General features: G+C 44.0%; 1 protein-coding gene across 1 annotated transcript; it reads left to right on the top strand.

Annotated features, from left to right (window-relative positions):
- Positions 1-13,005: 13,005 nt before the first annotated feature.
- LOC132884533 (uncharacterized) lies at positions 13,006-19,295 on the top strand. The gene is made up of 6 exons (XM_060918394.1): positions 13,006-13,181; positions 17,331-17,675; positions 17,842-17,943; positions 18,059-18,163; positions 18,868-18,920; positions 19,032-19,295. The coding sequence occupies exons 1-6, from the start codon at positions 13,076-13,078 to the stop codon at positions 19,161-19,163; spliced, it is 843 nt and encodes a 280-aa protein (XP_060774377.1). The 5' UTR covers positions 13,006-13,075; the 3' UTR covers positions 19,164-19,295.
- The last annotated feature ends 459 nt before the right edge of the window (positions 19,296-19,754 follow it).

The following is a 19,754-nucleotide window of genomic DNA, read 5'->3' as shown; positions in this document are numbered from 1 at the left end:
GTGTTTGCTCCGGTTGCCCCGACATGCAGGTTTGGCTAACTGATGGCTGTAGGTGTGAGTATGAATTGTTGTCTTGTCTCTGTGTGTCAGCCCTGTGATGATCTGGTGACTTGTCCAGGGTCTTCCCTGCCTCTTTCCCACAGTCAGCTGGGATAGGCTCCAGCTTGCCTGCAACCCTGCACAGGATAAGCTGTTACAGATAATGGATGGATGCTTTCTTCAGATATTTCATCTTCAACAAAATATATGAAGCCCAAATGGGTCACTCGATAGGTGATGAGGTAATGTCAGGTAGCTGGAAATCTACAGGCCATGTTTGAAGTAAAGATCAGTACATTGTTCTGTTGCTTAAATTGGCCGAACTTGTCATGATCACCATGGACAATTCCTCTCCAAACCACCAGAGGTCAACCTTCCTTTATATTTTTTTATTCTTCTTTTGTTGTTTGCTCCACTTCCTTCCTTGATTGTGCATGTGTTTTGTGGCACCTAATTTGTTACCCTTATTTAAGGCCTGTGTTTTCTGTCCTCTAATGAAATATTGGGTTTTTCCTCAATGTCGAGGATGTTTCCTTGGTAGGACATGTCCTTCCAAGTCAGAGCCTTCAGAGCCGAGGCAAGACTCCTATTTATTGTATTTGTCCTTTATTTAACCAGGGGAGTCATATTGAGACTATCGTCTCTTTTTCAAATGGTCCCTGGCCAAGAAAGGCAGCACTTTAAAATTTAAGTAAAAAATAGAGAAACCTCAACATCAAACGAAGCCAAACACACATAAACAACAAACACCAATTAATACAGACATAAAAACACAAAAGCAGCAACACACAGAGCACACCATATTACACAAAAACACCACACAAATCACACCACATTACACAGCAACATAGCACAACACAACACCTAACAGAATAAAAATTAAATACAATGAAGAACAAAATATAACGCAAGAATATAACATACAACAACCAGCATAAGAAACAACAAACAAACACAAGAGATAAGAACAGTAAACTACATACAATCACACTTATAGCTGAAGGCCTCTGAGACATACAATTTAAACTCATTAAGTGAGATAAAAGTGCTTAGCTTCAACTGTTTCTGCAGAGCATTCCAGGTGGAAGGAGCATTGTAACGGAAGGCAGTTTTACCAAATTCAGATCGTACAGGAGGTGTAGTAAAAATAATGCTATTGCTAGACCTCAGATTGTACCTGTTGTTTTCTACTAGAGAGAAGACCGATAAATAAGAGGGCAACAATCCTATCACTGCCTTATAAATGAAAATAAGCCAGTGATGCTGTCTACGAACTGAGAGTGGAGGCCAACCTGATAAACTGTATAAACTGCAGTGGTGTGTAGAATACTCAGCCTTAATGGCAAAGCGCAAGGCAGAATGATAAACAGAGTCCAGTGAGCGTAATACAGACTTTGCTGCATGCATATAAAGAATGTCTCCATAATCCACAACAGACAAAACGGTAGCAGCCACAAGTTCATTCCTTACTTTTAAATTAAAACAAGCCTTATTTCTATAATAAAAACTTAACCCTTAACTTCTTTACCAAGTTCTCTACATGGAGTTTAAATGAGAGATTTTCATCCAGTAAAAAACCCAGGTATTTATAATATGCTACTTTTTCAATTTCCTGACCATGTAGAGTGACAATTTGAGGTAAATCCTGCATGTTACTAGAGTGAATAAACAGCATATATATTTTGTTTTTTTTAGAATTAAGCACCAGTTTTAATTTCAATAGATTCTTTTGTAAAATTGTGAAAGCATCCTGCATTTTCTTCAGTGCCTCATATGGAGATCGGGCAGTACTGTATATTGTACTGTGCAGTAGTGCAACTTGTCGGTGTGCAGAGGATTGTGGGTGATTTTAGGAACACCGAGGATCCGCACATACATCCTTGAAAATTTCTCTGAAATAAGGATACAGCCCTTGGTAGAAATTGAAGGATCCTAGACATTGGATCAGTCTTTAGATGGGATTTGATGGAGTAGCATCCTTGAAATGCAGCCTTTAAAGGATGTGTCCTTGATTTTGAGAAACTCTGATTGGGTTTGTTTTGTTATTGTTACTGTGTGTTGTATTTTATTGCACTATGAGTCACGTTTATGTTCCATGTTCACTTCCTTTGCCTTGGCTCGCCTCAGTCTCGGCTCTTGTGACAGTTTTCTGAGGTTTTTGTGAGTTTTTCCAGTTTTTCTTTATTTCCCAGTTTCTTCTTCTCTTCTCTTCTCTTCTCTTCTCTTCTCTTCTCTTCTCTTCTCCTTATTATTAAAGAGTTCTGCACCTCCACTTTGTGACAGGAATGGGTTTTTTAAAGATATTTCTTCCCAGTTGGTGTTTCCCCTCTATGGTATTGAGTTCCTGTGGGCCAGACTGAGGAGGACAGTGCTGATAATGAGCTCGTGTGATTCTGCTCCTCAGACCCCGACTAGGGTTTCCTCCACAGTCACACAGCATATTGGGCCTGCTCCCATTTTATTAATCACAAGCTACTGCCTGCCACTCTGATTGCAAGTGACCTCACAACATCAGTGGTCCAGTTATTTCCCTGGTTTTCTTTAGTTTATGAAATTGAAATACTGATCCATAGCTGTGTGATATGCTGAGATTGGGGGCTGGCTGTAGTGGCCTCAAGCAAAACGTGTTAGTTTAGGAAAAAAAAATAGTGAAATCAGTGCACTGCGCTGAAAGCATCTGGTATTGTCTTCTCTAATACTTACAGATTGTAGTATTTTTTTATTTGTTTGTACTAATTTATTGAGCAACTGATTCTGGCACGTTTGCTTCATCAGTTAAAGGAGCACATAATGGAATTGGGGCGTTTATAATGTTGCTTTTCACAACTTTTTATTTGCTAAATTATGTAACGTTAACTCTGTATTCATTAGGCTCTGTTGTGTTTTGAGGCTATTGCCAGGATGTTAAACAATAAAATAACTGAAACTTTCTGGAGTCCGTTTTTAGTCCATGACTGAGTGAACCAGTATCAGGATGGATTTATTGACAGACACTTCAACACACATCTGTGAGTCGCTCTGGATAAGGGGGTCTCCTGGATGCTGTACATGTAATGATTTTTTTGTATTTTGATTTGTATGGTGTTTTTAAATATAGAAATAGAAATTTAGATTTAAATCCCGACTGAATAAGTCAGAGGAGAAAGTGTTGAGGAAAAAAAAAAGTCCTGAAATCCCATTAACATTTTGTTTCACTTTATTTTTTAAACCACATAAACACTGGGAATTTTTGAGAATATTCAGTTTTATATCTCTGACAGTACATCATTACATCCATCAGCAAACCTGAGATCTCTGTGGGCCTTGTAACTGTCACATGAAAATATGTCTGTGAAGGTTCTCAGTCATCCAGGTCATCGTAAACCGTCGGTGCTAAAGAAGGCAACTGGACTTGCTTGAAATCCTGGAAGACGTTTCACAGAAGATTGCTCTCTGGTGGTGGGTTTCCACGCATGGGTGGCGCTGCTCTGCTGCAACCCGGGCCACCTCGTGCTGCTGCTTTAGCGTTTTAAGTGTTTTTGTTGTAATTTGTGGGGTCTTTTTTAACTTTTTAACCATTTTTCTTTATCCAACACGGTGTTTGATTGTGCAAAACAATGTTGCTTTTATTAAGAGGACTGTTTGTGGCTTTTATCGTCCAGCTTATATCATGCCGCCCCTCGCCAGAAGGTGCTGGTGCTATGCCGACTGCGCTGCTGAGTTACACCCGGGACCAGCTCCTGCTTCTCTGTACCAGGTCCACACCGGCCCCTCAGCTACCGTGTGAACTGCTGGCTCGACGCCCGGAGAGAGGCTGCAGGAGACGGACGTGGAAGAGGGGGAAATGTGGCAGAGTACGACAGAGACTACGGAGAAGAGCTAATAGACCACCACTGCCGCCCATGCTTCTCTGTAACGTCTGCTCCCTGAAGAACAAGGTTGAGGAGCTCAGAGCCAATGCCAGGTTTCTCCACGAGTACCGGGAATCATGCCTGCTCGTGTTCACTGAGACGTGGCTGCAGGAGGACGTGCCCGACTCCTTAGTTTCCCTGGATGGCTTCTCGTTGGTGCGCTCTGATAGGAACGACAACTCTGGCAAGAGCAAAGGTGGCGGCACCTGTGTCTAGACCAACAACCTGTGGTGCTCGCAGTTCACCACGAGAGAGTCGGTCTGTGATCCCGACATTGAACTGGTATGTTTAAGCCTGAGACCCTTCTACCTGCCACGTGAATTTGGGAATATTTTACTATGTACTGCATATATCCCGCCTGGGGGTAGTGCTGCTAAGGCAGCTAATATCATAGCAGACTGTGTTCACAGACAACTGAAACGCACCCCTGAAGGACCATGTTTTATTCTAGGCGATTTTAATCATTGTAAACTTGAGGCTACTTTACCTGGGTTCAGCCAATATGTTAACTGTAATACCAGAGGAAAAAACACATTGGATAAATGTTATGGAAATATCAAAAATGCCTATACTGCTAAGGTTAAACCTCCTTTACAGTCCTCTGATCACAACGCTGTCCATTTAATCCCTGCTTAAAAGCAACAAACCACAAGTTAAAACTGTTTCTATATGGAACAATGATAGTCTAGAAACTCTGAAAAGCTGCTTCTCTCGCACCAACTGGGACCTCTTTCATAGTCTGGAACTAGAAGAGGCCACAGATACTATCACCGATTATATTAAGTTCTGTAAAGATAATGTGTTAACTCAAAAATCTATCACTATGTACCCAAATAATAAATCTTATATCTCCAAGGAGATTAAAGAGTGCATAGTACAGAGGAAAGTAGCATTTAAGAATGGGGACTTACTAAGCATGAAAAACACGCAGAAGGAACTTAATCACAAACTAAGGACTGCTAGGAGGAAGGAGAGGGAGAAATTTGAATCTCATTGCTCAGGTATGAATACTAAAAAACTATGGGACTCTATGAAAACCATGACAAACATGACTCCAGCTAAGAGATGTATCAGTGTGTTAAATAAGGAGGAAAAGGCTAATGAGCTGAATAACTTTTTTTTGCCGATTTGACTCAAGAGACTTCTCATATGAGAAGAAAATAGCTATGGATGGCGTACCTGAATCAGGCCCTGGAGTAATCATTATTGACCAGCATGCTGTGGAGAGACGTTTTTCATGCATCTGCCCCAGAAAGGCCTCTGGTCCAGATGGCATCTCTGGGCGCCTACTGAAGTCCTGTAGCAAAGAACTGGCAGAAGCCTGGTGTCCCATCTTCCAGAAATCACTAGACACTCATTCTGTTCCCTCTATCTGGAAAAGTTCTGTTATCATTCCTGTGTCTAAAAAAGCAGGCTGTAAAGAGAATAATGACTACCGTCCTGTTGCACTGACTTCGTTGGTAATGAAGTGTTTTGAGAAAATAATGATCAATTTCTTGAAGACAGAAGTTAGTGGTTTTGTAGATCCCTTTCAGTTTGCTTACAAGTGCAACAGAAGTACTGAAGATGCCATTTTAGCTGTGACCCACCTTATCAATAAGCACTCGGAGGATTCTAGCTCATTTGCACGTCTTTTACTGGTTGATTTTAGTTCAGCTTTTAATACGTTGCAGCCACATCTTTTAATTAGCAGATGAAATGATTTTGATGTTCATCCTTTTGTTATTTAATGGTACTTTTCATTTTTAACAAATCGCAGACAGCGGGTCAGTGTTAATGGAACTTTATCTGAAACTAAAACTCTGAGCACAGGTGCACCACAGGGATGCGTGAGTTCACCGGTTCTGTTCACTCTGTACAGAGATGCGTGTAGAAGTTCTTATACAAACAATCACATCATTAAGTTCTCAGACGACACTGCAATTTTATCACTGTTGAAAAAGAATCATGATATATCTGACTACTTTCTGGAAATTCAGAGGTTTGTTGAGTGGTGCGATAATAACCACCTCATTCTGAATGTGAATAAGACGGAAGAAATGGTGTTCGACCCTCGAGGAGTGGGTGACCACAGGCCCGTGGTCATCCACAATCAAGCCATTGCCCAGGTGCAGTCATACAAATATCTGGGTGTCTTTATTGACAGCGCACTCACCTGGAGCACACACGTCGACAGCCTCTGTTGCAGACTACAGCAACGGTTGCATTTTCTTCATCGTCTGAGAATTCATGGTGTTGATCAAAGATTTATGTTGATTTTTTATAAGGCAGTCTTAGAAAGTCTGATCAGGTATAGTATCACAGCTTGGTTTGGTAACCTCTCTGTGCAGCTAAAGAACAAACTGCTTTGGCTAATTCATGCTGCTGGAAAAATTATTGGTGTTAAAGAGCACTTCTCCATTCAGAGTATTTATGAGCAGGCCACTCTGCAACAAGCAAATAAGATTATCTGCGATCCATCACACATCATGCATGGTGAGTATGAGCTGCTACCATCTGGTAGAAGGTTTAGAGTTCCTCACTGCAGACTGAACGGATTTAAAAACTCGTTTGTTCCTCTGTCAATTAATCTGGTAAACAAGGTCAGATAAGACCAGAGCACAGATGACTTGTGATTGTTTGTTTTGCACAGGTTAGTATTTTTACTTATTAGAATTTTAGCATTTTATTACACCAATTAGGTGTTATTTATTCATTCTCTTATTTATTTATTTAAATTCACAATGTTTTTTGCACTTTTAGGCACCTTGTATGATATGGATGCGCATATCTATTGTATGTTTGTTAATGTGTTGTATTGTATGTTCTGTGTTGTGGCTGCAACATGGGCGAATAGCCCAGAACAAATTTCTCACTTTGTGAGACAATAAAGTTAATCTTGAATCTTGAACCTCTCAGCTGAAAGGCTTCTTCATTTCTGTCTGACTAGTGGGGAGTTCCAGGTATTTATCCTCTAGTGCAGGGGTGTCCAAACTGATCCATAAAGGGCCGTGTGGCTGCAGGTTTTCATTCCAGCCATGCAGCAGCACACCTGACTTGGCTCATTCAATCAGCTGAACTGTCTTCACACAGTCAAATACTTGCAGCCACACCCACCCTTGATTAAAGGGTGGGTGTGTCAGTTGATTGAATAAGCCAAATGAGGTGTGCTGCTGCATGGCTGGAATGAAAACCTGCAGCCACACGGCCCTTTATGGATCAGTTTAGACACCCCTGCTCTAGTGGACCAAAAGCAACCCTGAGGAGAGTCGTTGAGGTCACATGGGTCATTCAACCTCTGTCATCCTGTAGGTGTTCGGGTCACTGAAGGCCGGGTGTGAACGGTGATAGCAGCCTAGAGGGTTGTTAAGTTGACTTGTGGGTCGTTGGCTCTCTCTGCCGTCATGTGAGTCATTGAATTCAGCTGAGTCGTGGTGTGGATGTGTGTTCAGTTTCCTGGGAAGTGTGCCAAGGACTGCATTGTAGGTGGCTGATAAGTGATGTCTCAGACCATCTCGTCTGTTCAGTGATGGACATTCCAAGTTGAAAAAGATGGCTTCTTGAACTCCTCTTTCAAACCACCAGTCTTCTCTGACTAAAATGTGTACGTTGCAGTCCTGAAATGAGTGTCCTTTGTTATTGAGATGAAGATAGACTGCAGAGTCCTGGCCTGAGGAACTCTCAGGCCAGTATGTAAGATTGTTATATACATACAGTTAGATTACAAAAGTCTGAGACCACATTGAAAATCGAGTTAAAAAAACCCCCTGAAAATAAAGTTTTAAAATTTTGAAAACTCTAAAACAAAAAAAGTGCAAAATCTAATATTAACTTTTCATTATTCAAGATGCGGCACAATTTCCAGGTCACTATGCTAAAGACTCCTTTAGATGGCAGTATTGATCCTCAAACTTGTAGAATTAACCTCTTTAAGCTGTATTTCACTGGGTATCCAGGATTTAAACCAGAATTGTGAAATCCCCGACTCACAGCTTACTAAACACTTGATTGATTTTACAGTAGAATGTTGTTTTTTAATCAGCAACTAAAAGAGCAAACGTATGAAGTTATGAGAGCGAGGAATCCAAGTCTGGACCAGACAACAAAACCTTTTTGAGCGTTTAAAAGTGGATCAACTTTCATTTTATTTCAAACTCATTTTGGGTTTTGGACACTACTGAGGGTTTTAAAAAAGCTACAAAAAAATAGTGTGGAAGCGGGGGCGTGGTCAAGCGCTGGTCTGTGACCGGAGGGCGGAGTCAGGGAAGGTACGTGGCAGAATCACTACACCTGATGTCAATTAACCTGTGTTTTGTGTGTCTTCCCAGTGACCGCGCCCTATATAAAGAGAGAGAGAGCAGAGGAAATGAGCTCTCTCCCCAGCCAGATGACTGGTGTGCATGCATGCCTGAGAGTGAATTTGCATCTGAAAAGAGCAAAATAAATAAGTTATTGAACTTTATTCTGGCCTGCCATCTTTCTGTGCTCCTCCCCCTCCTACGAACTGCTACAGTGGTGCCGAAACCTGGGACCGAGCACAGGAAAAGAACAGCCCCATGGAGTCCTCCCCCTTCGCAGACCTGGTCCACGCCCTTGCCATGGCCCAGCAGAGCCAGCACCAGGCGCTAGTCACCCTCCGCAAGGAGCAAGAGCACTGGTTCGAGGCCCTGGTGCTGGCGCAGCAGGAAGATCGTCAGGCGTTCCGGCACCTCCTCGCGTCGGCGGGTTCCACCATCTCCACCGCCGCAGGCCCTTCTTCCCTCATCCTAACTAAGATGGGCCCGCATGACGACCCCAAGGCCTTCTTCATGCTCTTCGAGCAGGCAGCAGAGGCCTCGGGCTAGCCGGTGGAACAGCGCGCCTCCTCCCCCTGCTAACGGGCGAGGGGCAGCTGGCCGCGCTGCAGCTCCCTGCCAACCACCGGCTGGCCTACGCGGACCTTCGCCGGGCCGTTCTCCAGCAGGTGGGGTGCACCCCTGAACAACAGTGACAGCGCTTCCATGCTCTGCGTCTGGAGGAAGTCAGCTGGCTGTTCATGTTTGGCCAGCAGCTCCGGGACACCTGCTGGCGGTGGTTGAGTGCCGACAACCATGACGCCGAGGGAATCATCGATCAGGTGGTGCTGGAGCAGTTCATCGCCTGCCTACCAGAGGGAACCGTGGAGTGGGTCCAGTGCCACCGCCCGGCGTCGCTGGATCAGGCCATCGAGTTGGCAGAGGACCATTTGGCGGCTGTTCCGACGGCAGGACAGCAGACATCCTCTTCTTTCCTCTCCTCTCTCTTTTTCTCCCCCTCTCTTCTCCTGTGTCTCATCCTCGCCCCGTTCCCCCACCGTGGGGGCGGGGGCCGGCCCCACCTCAGCCGGCCTGTCGCACCTGCGGTGCCCTCCCGTTTTTCCTTTCTGTGTCTGTCTCCCCCCCCCAGGTGAGTGAGCCCCTGCAGAGAGAAAGCCCGGGCTGGTTTGCTGGCGCTGCGGGGAGCCGGGCCACCTCCAACAGCAGTGCTTGGCAATGGAAGTGGGCGTGGTGGTTCGGATCCCCGACGCGCCAGGAGCTGCCCTCGATCGGGCCGGAGCGTTTCATATACCGGTGAGTGTCCAAGGGGATACATATCAGGCGTTGGTGGACTCTGGCTGTAATCAGACCTCAATCCGCCAAAGCCTTGTGCAAGACGAGGCATTGGGGGGAGCACAGGGGGTGAAGGTGTTGTGTGTGCACGGGGATGTTCACAGCTACCCCTTAGTGTCGGTCCACATTTTTTTCCGAGGGGAAAAATTTATAGTAAAGGTGGCGGTTAATCCTCGCCTCACCCACTCGATAATTTTGGGGACTGATTGGCTGGGATTCGGGGAGTTAATGAGTCATTTAGTGAAGAGTGGGTCCTGCTGGAGTTCAGCAGGGGGAAGTCCCGGTGTCACTTTGGCGGGAGCAGCTGTCACAGAGCCGTCTACGTCATCTCCGCATCAGAGCGAGGAGCAGCAGGCTCCTCCTCCCTCTCTCTGTTGTGGAATCCCTCGCGGATTTCCCGTTAAGGGCTTCTGCATGCTCTTGCGACAAGGCTTTCGCAGATAGCTTTTCGCAGACAGTTGTAATTTATCGTTGAGCGGGGAGTAATAGGCGTGCGCGATGTTATTCACTGCCACAATGCAAGGGGGCGCGAAGTTGCGAAATCGCTAGGAGTAGTTGGTGGGTGTGGTTAGTGGAGTGTTTATCCTCCGGTTACTGATAATGACTAGGACTGGAGTCTTATAGATGTACGTACTTCCTTGATCAACCGCTCTTCATGCTGCTCCATCTTCGCTCATGTTTTTAAAAATGGCGGTTGTGAAAACAAAACAAACCGGGAAAGTAGGGAAGCAGAAGTGCATGTACAGCGAATGTAGAGTGGACCAATCAGAGCCCTCTTGTCTGCAACGCTGTCTGCAAGGCTGTCTGCGGTGGTCACAATTTTTGGGAGGTGCGCGTGGAGCGTCTGCGAAGGGGGGGGCTTCGCAGACGCCATCTACGACACCATCTGCGAGGACTGGGTTGTCAGCATAAATTGGCCTTTAGAGCAGGCGCAAGACGAGACTCTGCGACACGCGTTTGACCAAGTGAGAGTAATCGATGGTCAAACACTCCAGCCAAATGCCACCCCGTCCTCCCCCTATTTCTCCAATATGAGGGATAGCTTATACCGAGTGACACAGGACACTCAGACTAAGTAGCCGATTCCACAGCTTTTGATTCCAAAGAGCCGCCGGGAATTGGTATTCCAGGCAGCTCACTTTACTCCCATGGCTGGACACTTAGGGCAGGATAAAACACTAGCCCGAATAATGGCCAGGTTCTATTGGCCAGGGATTCGCGGCGATGTCCGTAGGTGGTGTACGGCGTGCCGCGAATGCCAGTTAGTAAATCCAGCGGCCATTCCAAAAGCGCCTCTGCGCCCTCTCCCATTAATCGAGACCCCGTTCGAAAGAATTGGGATGGATCTCGTCGGGCCATTAGATCGGTCAACATGAGGGTACCGCTTTATATTGGTTCTGGTGGACGATGCAACGCGATACCTGGAAGCGGTGCCTCTGTGCAATATCTCAGCATGCAGTATTGCGGAGGCGCTCTTCCGCGTTATCTCCCGAGTGGGAATCCCCAAAGAGATTCTGACTGACCAAGGCACTTCGTTTATGTCACGCACACTGAACGAACTGTATGGGTTATTAGGAATTAAGCCGATCCGCACCAGCGTTTATCACCCACAAATGGACGGTTTAGTTGAACGGTTCAATCACACCCTCAAGAATAGAATTAAATAATTCGTAAGTGAGGCCGCGCGCGCGTCTGGCTGGGGAGAGAGCTCACTTCCTCTGCTCGCTCTCTCTCTCTCTCTCTCTCTCTATATATATATATATATATATATATATATATATATATATATATATATATATATATAGGGCGTGGTCACTGGGAAGACACACAAAACACAGGTTAATTGACATCAGGTGTAGTGATTCTGCCACTTACCTTCCCTGACTCCGCCCTCCAGTCACAGACCGGCGCTTGACCACGCCCCCGCTGCCACAAATAGATACAGAAACGTGAAGTACGGCATCAAGATTGGGGTGAAAATTACAAAATGGAAGACAATTCCAGCTCAGTATTGAAATGAATCCACCACAGTGATGATGTTTACATGCGGCTTTATAAGCTGTTAATCAGACTGATAACTCTGTTGGAATAAAGTACACAGATTGAGGCCGATCCGAATGAATAATTTGAGTAATAAGTTGAGTAAAACTTTTTAATAATCTAGTAGAAATCCATGTGCGTTTAATAATCACGCTGTTTTTCTCAGAAGAAAATAATTTAAATCTCATTCACAACACAAGCAGCAGATTAAAAAGGTGAACACACTTATCAGACTCCCATGCACTCATTATAGATACACTGACACTAAGCATCACTCCATGCATGTACATTACTTTGGATCAGCTTTCATTAAGCAGGCATATAAACACATTATATACAGAGTGTCCAGGCTAGGATCTCTATAAACATGTCATTTGTATGAGTGAATTAGTGAATATTTTCATGCACATCTGGATATTTAGAGCATTGAACAGATACAGGGACAGAAAGTGTCATTGTGTTACACCCCTAGTGTTCACAGACACACAGCGGTGTTGTTATGCAGGAAACTGATCTAAGAACTGCAGATGATGTGAATATGTAATTGTGTTTTCCCAAAGCAGCACCAGAAACTTCTACAATTCAGATAAAGTCCTGCTCTCTGATTATTAAAATTTTAATCATCCATAGTGAATACTGTAGTGTTCAGTTTAAACTGTATCTTTCTTCCTCTGTGTCGCACCTTGTGGTCTAGAGGGCAGTCGAGGCCTTCTGGCAGTAGATCAGTACACACTGACATGGAGTAATAAATATCCTCAGTAAAGTTAACACTGGAGCACTGAGAGGAAAAATAACTCACATGGAGAAATACGCTCACATGCAGAACGGTAATATTAAACACTCGGACACTTTCATATGATTGTTTACATACAAAAAGTAATAAGAGGCTCGTTTTTGTGTCACTAATGTGAAAGCATTTGTATTGTGCTGATGTAGTTCACACATATTTCAGAGACAAACTTGCTGTGCAGCTCTTTCTCACAAGGCTACAAGAGGAAGTGGGCAATACAACACTTTCTGGTTAAGACACAGATGAAGACAGAACATTTACAGAGCAGGACAGAGACAGTAACAGTGTGGAACAGAACAGGAGCTTTAATATCTTTCTGAAGTGGAGTTGGTGTGGTGATCTGCGAGTGTGAACTCAGGATGAAGATCCTCCTCATCTTCACCCTCTGCCTGATCTCAGGTAAAGAAACGCACTTCAAAATAATCCTCACTATCAGCAGCAGTGTTACAGGAAGGAAGGTTTTGCTCAGATGGATGTTTGGTGTTTTGTTAGATGGAGGAGCCTCCAAGGAAGTAACAGGATATTCAGGAGGAGGAGTCCTTATCAAGTGCAAGTATGATACAGAATACACACAAAACCCAAAATATTTCTGTATGGATTCATGGGCTCCAGGCTGTTCTGACCAAATAAAGACAGGAGATAAAAACGAGTGGGTAAATTCAGGAAGATTCTCACTGTTTGATGACACCAAATCAGCAGAGTTCAGGGTGATGATCAGAGAGCTCACTGTACAGGACACTGGGACGTACCACTGTGGAGTTGATAGACCTGCACAGTTCGACATTTATACAGCTGTGGAACTGAAGGTAAAGGAAGGTGAGTCTCCCACCACTGCCTTCTGTTTATCTCCCCAAAGCTTCAGTGTCATTAACAAACAAAGTACCGGCTAATCATACTTTATTAACATAAAAACTTTATTATTTATAACATCACTTCATTTGGTTTCTGATTGCCCTGTACTGCTCAGTTTGCCTGCTGTTTCACTCCTGCCTTTTTATGACCATGAGTTTTCTGATTTCAATTGTCTAACTGTGACCTGAACTTTAAGAAATTTTCATTCAAATTGAATCATGTGCATCGTCAGGAATTTGCCAGAGAGACATCATCTTGAAAGAAAAATATTTTATTAAAACTTGAATTCCAGTATAAAATTGTAATAGTTATTTCAAGTTTTAATGAATTGTGCATGATTTGAACTTGTTTTGAACAGGGGACTTGGTCTCTAGAGAAGTGAGAGCATATGCAGGGGGAGGAATCAACATCAAGTGCAGATATGAGGATGAATATAAAGACAAACCAAAATCTTTCTGTAAGAACGGAGCTGATCAGTGGTGTTTTAATCAAATAACAACAAAACTAAACAGTGAATGGTCACATGATGGCAGATTCTCAGTTCATGACAGCAGAAGTGCAGGATTCTTCAGTGTGTTTATCAGAGAGCTGATTACGGAGGACACTGGAACATATTCGTGTGCTGTTGTTGTGTCTGATGAAATAGAGACCTACACTGTAGTGAAGCTGAATGTAGCAGAAGGTGAGTAGCTATAATTATGGATTTTATTAATAATAATAAATTTTAGGTGGCATGGTGGTGTAGTGGTTAGCGCTGTCGCCTCACAGCAAGAAGGTCCGGGTTTGAGCCCCGTGGCCGGCAAGGACCTTTCTGTGCGGAGTTTGCATGTTCTCCCCGTGTCCGCGTGGGTTTCCTCCGGGTGCTCTGGTTTCCCCCACAGTCCAATGACACGCAGGTTAGGTTAACTGGTGACTCTAAATTGACCGTAGGTGTGAATGTGAATGGTTGTTTGTGTCTACGTGTCAGCCCTGTGATGACATGGTGACTTGTCCAGGGTGTACCCCGCCTTTCGCCCGTAGTCAGCTGGGATAGGCTCCAGCTTGCCTGTGACCCTGTAGAACAGGATAAAGTGGTTAGAGATGATGAGATGAGATAATAAATTTTATTTATAGGCACCTTTCAGGACAATCAAGGTCACCGTACAAAGACAATAATAAAAGCAATCGATAAAATGAAAAACATAATCAAAATCGTGCAAAACATAATAAAACAGAAATAAAGTGCAACGGTGGGATCATTCCAGTCCCAGATTAAAGGGAATATGCTTGTTGGAAAAGGTGGGTTTTGAGGTGAGATTTGAAGGAGATGATGGACTCAGAGTGTTGTATGTCCTGTGGCAGGGAGTTCCAGTGGTGGGGTGCCGAGCGGCTGAAGGCTCTCGACCCCATGGTGGACAAGTGAGCAGGTGGGAGGGTGAGTTGGATGGAGGAGGAGGACCTGAGAGTACGGCTGGGTATGTTGGTGTGGAGGAGCTCAGTAAGGTACTGGGGGGCGAGGGTGTTGATGGCCTTGAAGGTAAAAAGTAGGATTTTATAGATGATGCAAAATTTGATAGGAAACCAATGAAGTTGCTGCAGACAGGTGTGATATGACTGAAGGAGGGGTTCTGGAAATAATTCTGGCGGCAGAGTTTTGAACCAGTTGCAGTTTATGGATGGACTTGTCAGGTAAACCAAAAAGAAGGGAGCTACAATAGTCAAGGCGGGATGTAACCAGGGTGTGGACCAGGATAGCGGTACTGTTGGGTGTGAGGGACGGGCGCAGGCGTGAGATATTACGTAAATGGAAGTAAGCTGACCGAGTGACATTATTTATGTGGGACTGGAATAATAGAGTGCTGTCAAGGATGACACCCAGACTCTTAACCTGGGGGGAGGGGGAAACTGAGGAGTTGTCAAAGGAAATGGAGAAACTGTTTATTTTTGAAAGGGTGGATTTAGTGCTAATGAGAAGGACCTCAGTTTTATCACTGTTAAGTTTAAGGAAGTTATGGGAGAATCAGGATCTGAGTTCCTGGAGGCAATCGGAGAGGGAAGTGGGTGGGATTGAGGAGGTGGGTTTGGTGGACAGGTAGAGCTGGGTGTCATCCACATAACAATGGAACTGGATGTTAAATTTATGGAAAATACTGCCAAGAGGGAGGAGGTAGATAATGAATAAGAGGGGTCCAAGAACAGAACCTTGGGGTACACCAAAAGAGAGGGGGAATGGTTGGGATGTGAATGTTTTCAGTTGGACCAACTGAGTGCAGCCAGAGAGATATGATTTAACCAGTCCAGGGGCGTGTCAGATAGTCCAATAGCGGCTAATCTGTCAATGAGGATGGTGTGGGAGATTGTTCCAAAGGCCACACTCAAGTCGATGAGGATGGTAAGGAGTCCAGTGTCAGCAGCCATGAGGATGTTGTTAGTGATTTTGACAAGAGCTGTTTCTGTGCTATGAAATGGGCGAAAGCCAGACTGGAACTGTTCATAGAGATTATTAAGAGAGAGGTGATCATGAACCTGAGACACAACAGATTTTTCCAGGATTTTGGAAAGGAAAGGGAGATTGGAGATGGGACAAAGGTTGTTGAAATCATTGGGGTCAGCACCAGGTTTCTTGAGAATTGGGGTTACTCTGGCTGATTTGAAAGATGAGGGGACAATACCAGAGGTGAGAGAAGAATGGACAATAGCAATTATTAGGGGGGTCAGAGAATGGATGGAGGCTTTTACCAGAGAAGTAGGGAGAGGATCAAGCTGGCAGGTAGATGGCTTGGATTTGTGGATGAGGTCAGATATATCACCAGCAGAGGGAAGTTTGAAGCTAGAGAGAGGGTGGGAGAAAGGGATTTGAAAAGCTGGGAAGGGTGAGGTGGCTGAGATGTGAGGGGCTAGTTGCTGATGAATACTGTCAATCTTTGTGTTGAAAAATGCCACAATTGAGTTGCAAAAATCAGTTGAGTAGAAATGGGGAGGGAGACAGTCAGGTGGGCGTAGTGTTTTGTTAACCAGAGAAAATGATGCTTGTGTGTTTCCATTATCTAGTATGATTAAGTCTGCATAGTAATTGGATTTTGCAATGGAGAGAGAATCCTTATAGAAGAGAATGTGATTCATGAACATGTCCTTATGAACAGTGAGACCAGTTTTTCTGTAGAGGCATTCCAGTTGATGACTTTTGGCCTTAAGTTGGCAGAGTTTGGGTGTAAACCAAGGTACGGATTGGATGAAGGAGACAGTCCATGTTTTTAAAGGAGCCAGGGTGTCCAGGAGATTGTGGAGGCCACTATTGTAGTGGAAGAGCAGTTCATCAGGAGTGGATGTGAGGTTGATGCTAGGGAGACTTACGATACCAGTATCCAGTGCAGTTAAGTTAATGTCCTTAATATTACGGAATGAGATGGTATGAGACAGTTTAGTTTTGGATAACGTGACATTAACATTAAATGAAATAAGCATGTGGTCAGAGATGGGGAGATCAGCTGCAGAATAATTACAGGAAGTAACACGAGAGCAAAAGGTCCAAAATATGACCTTTTGAGTGCGTGGGAAAATCAATAAACTACTGCAGCCCGAAGCTGTCTAAGCAGGATATGAAGTCTTTGGTGAGGTTGTTATGAGTATTATCAATACAGTATGTACATTGAAGTCACCAAGCAGAATTATAGTAGGGGAGAGGGAGGAAATGTTTTAGCAGAAGAAACATCTCATCTCATCTCATCTCATCTCATTATCTCTAGCCGCTTTATCCTGTTCTACAGGGTCGCAGGCAAGCTGGAGCCTATCCCAGCTGACTACGGGCGAAAGGCTGGGTACACCCTGGACAAGTCGCCAGGTCATCACAGGGCTGACACATAGACACAGACAACCATTCACACTCACATTCACACCTATGGTCAATTTAGAGTCACCAGTTAACCTAACCTGCATGTCTTTGGACTGTGGGGGAAACCGGAGCACCCGGAGGAAACCCATGCGGACACGGGGAGAACATGCAAACTCTGCACAGAAAGGCTCTCGCTGGCCAGAAGAAACATGTTGTGATTATATTTTTATGTAAATTTACTGTATGCGTCTTGTTAATCACACATATACTTATAAACTGATCTGATTGCTTGTGATTTGCAGATCTGTCCTATGAGAAGTCCATCAGTGAGACTGTTCATATAGGAGGAGATTTGAACATCAGGTGTAAATACCCAGAATCCCTCAGGAGTGACCCCAAGTTTCTCTGCAAGAAGACGCTGCAACAAGCTGCTTGTTTTAATAAAGGATCTGTTAAAGAAAGTAGAAAGTATGTAAATGAGGGGAAATTCTCCCTGTATGATGACAGAGCAAAACAAATCTTCACTGTCGGTATTAGAAATGTGACTGAGCAGGACTCTGGTGAATACTGGTGTGGAGCTGAAGGAGCCGGGACATCTGATCATGGATACAAGGTTTATTTCACACAGATCAACCTGAGAGCTACTGGTGAGTTTGGAGAGACATGCAGACACATGGTCTCAGTCAGTATATCTGAGTGTCACATATATCAAATGTAACCCATATTCTGTTCCATCCGTACTGCTATCAGTCATACACTAGATTCACTCACTTTGTCATTTATTATTTAACTAAACTTTTTAACATGCTTTAGATCCATCTGTCCTAGTTTCAGTTCCAATACCAGCACAACCTTCTTCATCATCATCATCATCATCATCATCATCTGAGCTCACATCAGCTTCTCCTCCGACAGGTGATTCTGCTGAAATGCACATCACACACAGAGTCTAACTCCATGACTTTGATGTATCTGATCCCTTAGGATTGATCATCATGTCGGTTAAAGTGACTGTTTGTTTCCCTTCCAGGATTTCCAGCTTCCACTGTGATCCCTGTGTCTGTAATTCTGCTGCTGTTTCTGTTTGGAATCATATTCCTCATTGCGATTCTGTCAAAGAGACACAGGATGCAAGGTATCATCTGTTCAATATTACTTACCAACTTTGTCTGGAACGATACATATTTACTACACAATTAACTATTTAATCTGAACGGTGGGCGGCACGGTGGTGTAGTGGTTAGCGCTGTCGCCTCACAGCAAGAAGGTCTGGGTTCGAGCCCCGGGGCCGGCGAGGGCCTTTCTGTGCGGAGTTTGCATGTTCTCCCCGTGTCCGCGTGGGTTTCCTCCGGGTGCTCCGGTTTCCCCCACAGTCCAAAGACATGCAGGTTAGGTTAACTGGTGACTCTAAATTGACCGTAGGTGTGAATGTGAGTGTGAATGGTTGTCTGTGTCTATGTGTCAGCCCTGTGATGACCTGGCGACTTGTCCAGGGTGTACCCCGCCTTTCGCCCGTAGTCAGTTGGGATAGGCTCCAGCTTGCCTGCGACCCTGTAGAAGGATAAAGCGGCTAGAGATAATGAGATGAGATGAATCTGAACGGTTTCAGATGTTTGGTGTGTGTATGTTTTCTATTAATCTTGGTCATTAGTCAGTTACATGATCAGTAGAAGGAGTAGTGACACTGAGCCTGTCCGAAGAACAGACAGAAAACAAACGACGCATAATACAGATGAATAAACGCACCACAGGATTTTTGGCCATCACAAAATCCAAAGCTCATAAGAACAAAAGTAGTAATTTAACTACCGAATACCTGACTATTTATTTTTTCAGCAGGAACAGCTTCCATTGATCGATGTTCTGTCCAAGGCTCACGAAATGACCAACAGGTAATTGTCTCCATCAGTGTGTGTTCAGTACCAAAACTTACTGTCTTTTTTTTTTAAAAAGATTGAAATATTTATATATTTTGTTTCTATTTCTCTGTGCTTACTGTCTAGGTTTATGAGAATGTTAACGACACCAGACACCTTTCTGCCTCAGATGCTGGAACTTCCAGATATTTCTCGAGTGTTAAACTACCCACGATCTCCTCTGATCCTTCTGAAAGTGTTTATGCCAACGTAATGTAGTTAAGAAGTTTATTCTACTCCTCAACTACCCATAATCCCTCCTGATCATGACGTCTACTCTCCAGCTCAGTCACCCATTATTATTCATCATTATTCCATCCATCCTTTCGTCCAGGTCAGTATTTTGCATCTTCAGTAACTGCCTCCTGCTCAGGTTTGCAGTAGATCCAGAGCCGATCTCAGGAGCACTGGACATGAAGCAGGAATACAACCTTGGAGGAACACCACTCCATCATAGTGTCTGGAATCTTCTATAATTGTACATTAAGTGCAGATTGTCATTTTTTTTTAACATATCACAGTTTGTGACTATATTCATCTTTGTATTTTATCCATTTTAAATAGCTATATGTATGTGTTGTGTGTATGGAGTGCTGTATGCATTGTACTGTATGTGTGGACTATGGTGTGTTTTACAGGAAATGCAGCATGTATGGAGAATGTATAATACTGAATATTAGAGTATGATTTTAAGTCATATCTTTACACGTGTGCAAGAAGAAAGAGACAAATCGAGGCATTCGTCTTAGCCTATCTTAACCCCAAAGTCTCAATATCAGCTTGACTTGCTCACTTCAATTCTTAATTTTA

This window comes from Neoarius graeffei, chromosome 4, assembly GCF_027579695.1.
Source record: "Neoarius graeffei isolate fNeoGra1 chromosome 4, fNeoGra1.pri, whole genome shotgun sequence".
NCBI lineage: Eukaryota > Metazoa > Chordata > Actinopteri > Siluriformes > Ariidae > Neoarius > Neoarius graeffei.
The sequence above is the reverse complement of the archived record's forward strand: the minus strand, read 5'-3'. Positions and strand labels throughout refer to the sequence as shown.

Bases quoted from the DNA above. Each gene is read 5' to 3' on its own strand.
- LOC132884533 (XM_060918394.1), top strand. From the start codon at position 13,076: ATGATCAGAGAGCTCACTGTACAGGACACTGGGACGTACCACTGTGGA. The intron at 17,676-17,841 runs GTGAGTTTGGAG...AACATGCTTTAG, and splicing joins GATCAACCTGAGAGCTACTG to ATCCATCTGTCCTAGTTTCA. The intron at 18,921-19,031 runs GTAATTGTCTCC...CTTACTGTCTAG, and splicing joins GCTCACGAAATGACCAACAG to GTTTATGAGAATGTTAACGA.